Genomic DNA, 8,683 nt, shown 5'->3' with positions numbered 1-8,683 from the left:
AGCAGAGGTCATTGTCGTTTTTATAGTATATTTGATAGTCTGTGGCGATAATGTTCACCACTAATCTGATGTTTGAAAAATTAATTAATTAATTAAAAATAAATAAATAAATAAAAATAAAAAATAAATATATATAGAGCCTGGCACACACTACAGGATTCTTAAAATCTTCACAGATCAAGAGACCACACACTATATGATCACAAAAGGCAGATCGCACATGATCGCCAGGCTCGTGACGCCGGCTGCACGCGCCATATCCGACTCCTCCCAGTCTTTGCCTGAAGTAAAGATGGCGTCCATCATGGAGGGACCGCTCAGCAAGTGGACTAACGTCATGAAAGGTTGGCAGTATCGCTGGTTTGTTTTGGACTACAACGCCGGTCTGCTGTCCTACTACACGGTACGCTCGTCCCCGCCGCTTGTGAACACGGAGGCGCTCGGGTTAAAGTGGCTGGGTGAAAAGAGTTCCTGTAGGTTGACAAAGTAAGAGTGAGGGGCCTTGTGTTTGTCAGGAGTTGGGAGTCTCAGCTGGCACCGGGAGGTGGGACTTCCGCGTGACGGACCCAGACACCGGCCAATAGCAGAACCGCTATGAGACTTTCTGACCAATCGGGTGGCAGCATTTTATCTCCACCGCCGCTAAACGCAGCGAGCTAACAAAGCTAAAAGCCGAAATGAACAACATTGTTGTGAGGAGTTTACGTTACAAGGGAGAGAAATAACTCTGTAGTTGTCATGATATTGTTTGCCATTGACAGTGGCGTCAGAGTTCATCATTCACTGAGGTTGTTGGCAGATATTTAAAGGACCCTGCAGGAGGAGACAGTGGCTGATCTTAACTATCAACGCTGCTTTCAAATGAACTGTCGTTAAAGAGGATCACAGCTAAGCTTTTCTCCGTTGACACGAAGTTGATTGTCTTATAAAATGAACAATCTTGTCTAAGCATAATAACGAGGGCAGTGGTGGATTTTGCTAACACCGCCGACTTTCAGTAACACAGTCGGATCAACCACAAAATGTCAAGTATAACGAATAACCACGTAATGTGATTATCTCCTCACCGTTACCACTGTCACTGAGTGGGACACAATCAAGTTGCCGTTAGTTATTGAAGTTGATGTATTGGGAGGAGAAAATTGGGCAAAGCTGCGGTCATGATTGACAATGGTTATAGGAGCGAATTGCAATAGCTGCAGTGGATCATGGCAACTCAAAAACAGCAGGCTCTGTGGGACGTTCCTGCGAACACAATGTGCTGCTAATAGGACGTGAGCCTCCTAACTATCGTTCAGCTGTGGGGAAAGGTGGCTACCGAGCAGGGACAGCGTGACGCTCTCGACAAGCTCCTGCAGAGAAACATTGGATGCTGTCTTTCAGTGGTTGGTACTTTTGACGCCTATCCAGGCATTAATGGCAGACTGCATGCACCCTCACCCAGCAGTAGCCTCTTTTAGTCTGGTAACCTTTGCGGAAAAAAGGCCTATTAATGATGTGAGGAACATGTAAAAGTAGTTGGATGCAACACAGTGATGGAGTGATTAACATTGTAACCTCGGAGAGAACCTGGATTTGCTGCTGAGCTGTGTCTGTCTTATGTGAGGTCTGCACCTTCACCATATATGGATATTCTCTGGTTACTGTGACACCCAAAGACATACTTTTTATGTAATTGGTGCCTCTAAAATGTCTGTAGATTGAGTGTGTATTTCTGTGATGCTCTGTTTCACTGTATTAACCCGATAATAGACTGGAAATGTTCAGTGCATATTACATTACTTCTCCTATTGTTGTCTGAGAGAGGTTTAAATGCAAATTTGATGCGGGCATCAGAGATGGATGAAGGTGTAAATGAATGAACAAAACAAAAATTGCTGTTTAGTTGAATATCTGGGAAAACACAATCATATCAATGGAAGTCTAGTTTACATACACTCATTAGCTAATCAGCCAATGGCAAGGCAATAGTAACTCAAATTTCCAATCTTTACAACCAAATAATGCCGAAGATCATAACAAGTTGAACCTGTAAGCTGATGGGCTACAGCAGCAGAAACACCCCGAGTGCCAATACTCTTAGCTAGAATAAGGAAACTGAGGTTAGCATTATTACCAAAATTAGAGAATGGAAGTGTTGAAAAACATTTCCGGGTCTGATGTTTCAATTTCTGTGTGAAATGCTCTTTGTAGTGTCAGATTTGGGTATAAACAACATGAAAGGGTCCATTCTGCCTTGCATCAACGACTGAGGCTGCTGCTGGTAGTGTCATGTGAGTAGGATATTTATTGGCATTCTTTGGGCCCCTTTGTGTCTTGTTACCATCGGTCTAACACCACAGACTACTCGGGATGCAGTGTTTCTCTTTCAAATATTAATCCACTTGATTCGCCCAGTACGGTTCAGTACATTTTTATGCAGTTTTTTTGCCCAATCACTGTTGTGATAGACATTAACCCCCCCCACCATGGCTTTTTCCCTCGACAGCTGATTGCGCTCAGCGAGGAAGAAAGGTGGTCTGTCCAGGTCCAGTATGTTGTGGTTCAGCCAGGGCTCAGTGATTAGAAAAATACAGTAATTCCTCGTTACTTTTGTGAAAGTTCATCTTTTGATATGCACCTTGAAGCCGAGGTAGGGCTGAGTGATTTGACCAAAGAAAAAAATTTAAAGAAAAATTAGAGTTTCGATTCGATTTTCCTTTTTTTTTTCCTCAATGCACTTAAAAATGACGGCCCAAAATGCTCATGCACTCTTCTTGCCATGGCAGTAAAACTGGATACACTGTCGCATCCTGTGGAACATAGGAAGTGTAGTTGCAGTCTCTCGTCCAGATAACGTGCTGTTTCATGGGCTATAATTTGTGTTCTTTTTCTACTTTTTGTTTTCTTATTCTTTTAAATGTTTTACTGTCATATGGCATCCAGCAGTCCTAAAACTGTATTCATAGCCCTACTAGTAATTTTTTTATGACTTTTTCTCAATATGTGAAACTGTATAATGTTGCCAGAATTGCTTAGCACTTTATTGAACTACCGCAGCTAACTGAGGCCAAACTTGTGATAGCTCGCTATCCAGATTAGCTCATACGATAAATATCTACATCTGTACCAAATTAATCACGTTTTTCATTGAAGAATAAAATATTCTTTTCTGTGAAAATCTTGATTTTGATGGAACTAATGATAATCCTGCTTGTTCCCTCACCAATGTAAGTGTGACTGTGACATTCGAAGGCCTTGGGGCCTCGCTATAGGTGGCATGCAGATAACAAATAAGCATGCAATTTTCAATTAAAAACTAATAAGAGGATAATAGTAACCATTTCAGGGTTCAGAGTCGACAGATACAAGCAATGTGCCAACTACATGGGGTTTAAACAAGCACATGCACTGAAATTTGGAATGAGGTGAATCAGTTACAGGTACGGGTGGAAACAGTCGCCTATAAAACGAAGCCATTACCTGAAATGGAAAAAAAAAGACATTTAAACAAAGCAAGAAAGGATATAGGATACATCGGCAAAATCTAATCGCATGTCACAATGCACAATATAGTATTTAGTAGTGTCCAGAAGGCATTATTTAAGGTCTAATAAATGGAGAGCTTTGCTTTATGGCTCGGCTTCCTCTTCACCACAACAGTCCAGTACTGTGGCTGCATTACTGCGGCTGCATTACTGCGGCTACCTGTCCGAATCTTTGGCCAATCCCACGATCCCCATCACTGGTGAATAAGATCCTAAGATACTCTTCCATCTGAGGAAAGTGCTCCCTCCCTACCAGGAGTGGGCATGCCATCGTTTTCCACGAGAGAACCATGGGTGCCGATTTGGAGGTGCTGATCTGCATCTCAACCACTTCACACCTGAACGGGGTCTTTTTTATATTTGAAATAATCATCATGTGATGCCCACTATGTGTGATCACCTTTGTGTGAATCGGATTCTCCTTTTTTGTTATTGTACCGAATGAGTTCTAAAGGAATCGGCGAATGATCTGGGTTAAAACACTCTCCAGACAGCAAGCGGCAGTTTTTGACTGAGACATTGTGTACGGAGTGAAGAAGGTGGGGTCTGCACTGCTGGTCTCCGGCTACTCCAAGGCATCAACGAAAAGCTGAGCTCCGTGCTCCACTCCTGTTTTTATAGCATTAATACAGCGGATTATGGGTGTCACTGCTTGGTACCTGTTCAAATTACTCACAGAAAACACATTTCACATACTCATTAGGACAGTAAAAGAACTGGTTATGTTGGATACAAGTCACATGACGGCTGTTAGAGAGATGATTTTCCACCTCAATCCCGGACTGTAAGACTGTTAGCTGCCAAAATATGCTTGTGTAGATGAGACTCAAATGTTGATCACTTGTTGACTTGAGAAATGTGCATTTATTGAACATTTGCGCCCATTTTTTTAACACTCTCTTTTCTTAAACATTTAGATAAAATAGGAATGAATAAAATTTACGTAAATGAGGGTGAGTGTGGGCTTTGCTCACCGCTGTGTCATCTGCATTGGTATGTGGGGAAATGAAAGGAACTTTCTCAAGTGCACTGAGACAAAGATGGAGTTTAAAAATAAGGCCACATCAGGCTATATGAAGTGCTCTTATTTCTGTTTCTTGCAATGTTTTTTTTTTTTTCTTCCAACTGATAATTCTAATTTAACATATTAAAGTCCCCGTCTTTAGTTTAATTTATGTAGTTTAATTTCTTTTTAGCCTCCAGGTGATCGTCACTCCCTGACATTCTTTGTCTAGCAGAACTAGCTCTCCATGTGAAAAAAGGTGGCAGACGCCTAGTCTAGATCAATGGTATAGTTACACCTCCCTTAGTAGCTTTGGAGCACATTTCAGACGGAATATTGGAGAGAAAAGGCAGCCACACTTCAACTTAAATGTTTATTATGTGAAACTGGATGAAACACAATTTCTGGTAATACTTGAATACGTAAATTTGAATTCACTGATTTGCCCGTTGCAGTCAAAAAACTGTTGCGCTTTCCTTCTCTGAGCAGTTCTATCTATCTAGTTATCGGGCCTTACATTATTGCATGCAGCAGTTCAGACAGGCGGCAGTGACAAGTAAACCGTTATCAAATTGACCCCTTTCTATACTTCTCTACTAACAAATATCACTAATCAAGAAGAAACATGTCAACTATTACACTATCCTATTATTTTCATCTTCCGTCTAGTAAGTACTTCAATACGTGTGCTGCTGATTCAATTAAACTTTATTTTGGACCCAGCCAGTATTAAACTCGTTTTAGTTTATGGTCACTTACACCACAAAATAGCAACGGCTCCAAATGTTACCAATTTTTAAACACCTTTTCACCAACAAGCACCAGTTAAAGGAAAATTAAGTTGGCACTAATGTTGAAATATTGTTGTCCCGAGGTGAAAGATACAGTGAAACGTCCAAATAAATCAATTTTGTTACACCTTTTGTTGCAAATTAACTCTTTGCAAGGTCATTCTGCAGGCCAGCTCCCGCTCGTTTAAATTCCAGGGCAATTGTCTACTCATCTTAAGGTGCAAAGAGTAACTGGATGATGTAAGATAGACCCAATATTCAATACAATAAATGGATGGAGTCAAAATGTATTTTATTTAATGTGAATGTGTTCCAAAAAGTACTGAAAAGTGTGTCTTGATTGAAATGATCAAACAATATCATGTAAGAGGCTTTCGTTGTCACCATTAAGTGATTGATTTAGAAATCTTTTGTATTATGTTTAAAGTTCTATATTTCTTTTAGATTATAACTTAAGAGTATTTTATCTGGACTCTGTAAGAGCTGAGACAGTAGTTGGATCAAATTGCTCATTGATCTTTATATTGACCTACAGAGGAACAGATACCTTATATTTAATACCTATCCGATACGACTGTATGCTACATTTCATCAGCATCAGCTTTTTCCCCACTGTGGACACATTACCATAATGGAGAAGGCACATATACCTCTGATACTGTTGACAGTGTGTCTTTCATACTCGAGGGATTCAGTGACAGTGAGCCAGCAGCAACCATACAGGACTTTGAGTCTGGAGCAGCTGAATGAAACTGTTTATTTTCTTTTTACACTTGTGCTTTTCCCACTTTCACATGTTACAATGTCTTGAAAAGCTATGATGTTATCGCGTAACCTTCAATGTTGAAGGCTTACTTTGCTCATCCCACACTTTTTTGTGTTTGGTTACAGTCGAAGGACAAGATGATGAGAGGATCTCGGAGAGGCTGTGTACGACTGAGGGTAAGTTAACTTTCACCAACTAAATACCCCCTTTGCGGCATTTCTAGTTATTTTTCCTGTATTGAGCAAGTGTTTGAAATACATGTGTTACCTTGGCCTTATTTACTTTGAAAACAGCTCGAACAGGGATGTAGAACACGTGACACAAGTAGTAAATAACTCTTCCCTGATGAGAGTTCGTCTTTACAGGAAGATAATTCCTTTGTGGAATCCATAGTTTGTATGATACTTTTCTGCTGCTTTATCCATCTTTCCACTGCTGTTCTTGTATTCCTGCTGTTCTTGTCCTCACTGGCTGTTTTCAGTGTTGAATAATGTCCACTAGATGGCAGCATTGTCCTACTATTCAGTTCTAAATGGAAGCGCAGAAAACATTGTTCAGCTGTATTTGAATTTCTTAAGGAAATGAGTTCACATTGATGGTTAAAAAAAAAGACAAAACCACACGGATTAGAATATGTGTTCCTTAACTTGGGTGTACTCTGCAGCTGTTTTTTTGTGCTAAATGAAGTAACAAATGTCATTCAGCGTTTGATATTTATTATTTGTTTATGACTATGTTGTAGTATGATTTTAGTGAGTTGACATGCTCAGTTTTCCCACTGTGGCTTTAGATTATAGGCCATTTGAATGTTTTAGCTAATAGCAAATAAAACAAAACAAAACAAAAAAAATGTTGTGCATCCATTGACATCTTTAAAACCTTGTGTTCATGTTTCTTTTCAAGGAGGTCTTTGTATTAAGTCTTTTATGTTTGCTCACAACTTTTAATGATGAGTTGTTTGTGTTTTTCTTTTAAAATATAAATCCAACCAGTGGGCCCCTCTTTTAGCACCGATAATTTGTAAACCCTCAAAAATCTTTCCAGTCTTGTAGCCTGCACAAGTAAATACACCTATTGATTCTCCTTTTATATTTGTCTGATGGTGAACTATAAAATCAAAGAGAAAAATTCTCGTGACTTTACCAGAAGCAATGGATCTTTGTCTTTCTCTCTCGAATATTTCTACAGCTGTAGTCATAGGGCCTGAGTTTCTTTGAGAGCCAGTTCAGTCAGTCAATATTCAAAATAAATCATATTCGTCTTACTCACCACACACTTCCTTGGACTTAAACCCAGATTTTGTAACTTATGTTGTCCAAATTCCCAAACTTCAGAGTGTTTTTCCTGAAGGCTGGGATTCTCTGAAATCGCCACCTACTGTACGCTAAGGTCAGCCATAATAGTGGAAAGCTCTATATGTTCTCAGGTGATACACAGTGTGAAAAGTTTCAGAACTTATCTAATCTAAATTATTATTATATTACAAGTCAAAATACACAGCAGTCTCCCATCTTGAACAATGATTTTTTTTTTGGTACATGCCAGTCTAAAAAATGTCAATAAAAACAGATATGACAACATTTTTCCAATTAGCACGCATACGGTCAAATCCAATAATTGAAGCACATACAGCAATCCTAACAGACATATCAGGATTTACTGTGTAATAATGCATTGAGAGTAGACTTTTTTCTGATACATTGTCCATGTTATTATTATTTCAGTGTTTTTACCATTGCTGAAACATGCAACCCAGACATAGAGTATATCTATTATCTGTTTTTGTTGGCAAAGCTAGATTTGATTTGCTGGATTTGACTTGCTCAATATTTTATCAAATCTTTTAGAAGTCCCTTTTCAATATATCCAAGATTAACTTGTCAAGCCTGGTCACTCCAATGTATCACAAGATATTGTACATATAAGCCGTATTCATGGTTTTTCATACATGTTCATGCAGCAAGGGACTTTGTGGATTCGCCTCAGAAAAGCAGTGACGTGGTTTTCACTGTTATGTGCAACTTTCAACATGGCATAAAGTTTTTGATGCCCCCCAAAAAAAGTTTTGTTTAAAGAGTGTGAAACAGTTTACAGCTGCTTTTTCATATCCTGCCTGCCACCATGTGGAGTACAGTAGAAGTTGTTATTCTTAGTACTTGAAGGTTTTGTGGATAGGAAAGCTCTGAGTCACACACCCTGTTTCTGTTGCTAGGAGCTAATGCCCCAGCTGGCCAGCAGGCCACTTCACTGCGGTTTCTTTTTTCCCCTCCCTTTTGGCTGCTGGTCCTTAGTGTCTGTTTCTCTCCACCCTTTGCCGCTTTTCTCCTCCTTACCTCCTCATAATCCCACCTCCTTCTCTTTTCTTCGCTCCCAAAACGCTGCACTCGTATGTGTTTGTGTGTGCGAGAGAGAGAGAGAAAAACACAGTGAGAAAGAGATGAGCTAAAGGACACCGTGAGCTGCTGTGAACGACCATAAGTAATTTACAAAGAGAGCCGGGTACGGGCTGCTGGGATATGTGGAGGGAAAGAAGATAGACATTGAAAGTAAAGTATGACGTGTCCCACTGTCTGACTGGCTGCTTTTGTTTTTTCTT

General features: G+C 39.8%; 1 protein-coding gene across 3 annotated transcripts in view; it reads left to right on the top strand.

Annotated features, from left to right (window-relative positions):
* Positions 1 to 271: 271 nt before the first annotated feature.
* osbpl9 (oxysterol binding protein-like 9) overlaps positions 272 to 8,683 on the top strand; it is a 32,030-nt gene continuing 23,618 nt past the window's right edge. For 2 of the 3 annotated variants that reach the window (XM_080473913.1, XM_080473912.1), the window contains exons 1-2: positions 272 to 403; positions 6,213 to 6,263. In XM_080473913.1, the coding sequence (XP_080330039.1) occupies positions 293 to 403; positions 6,213 to 6,263 (162 nt within the window). In that variant the 5' untranslated portion in view covers positions 272 to 292. Of the gene's footprint in view, positions 404 to 6,212; positions 6,264 to 8,469; positions 8,587 to 8,683 lie in introns of those variants that run through there. The other variant, XM_080473917.1, reaches the window with a different exon arrangement.

Source organism: Lipophrys pholis (genome assembly GCF_963383615.2).
Source record: "Lipophrys pholis genome assembly, chromosome: 10".
Classification (NCBI taxonomy): Eukaryota; Metazoa; Chordata; class Actinopteri; order Blenniiformes; family Blenniidae; genus Lipophrys; species Lipophrys pholis.
This window is presented reverse-complemented; position numbering and strand designations above follow the sequence as displayed.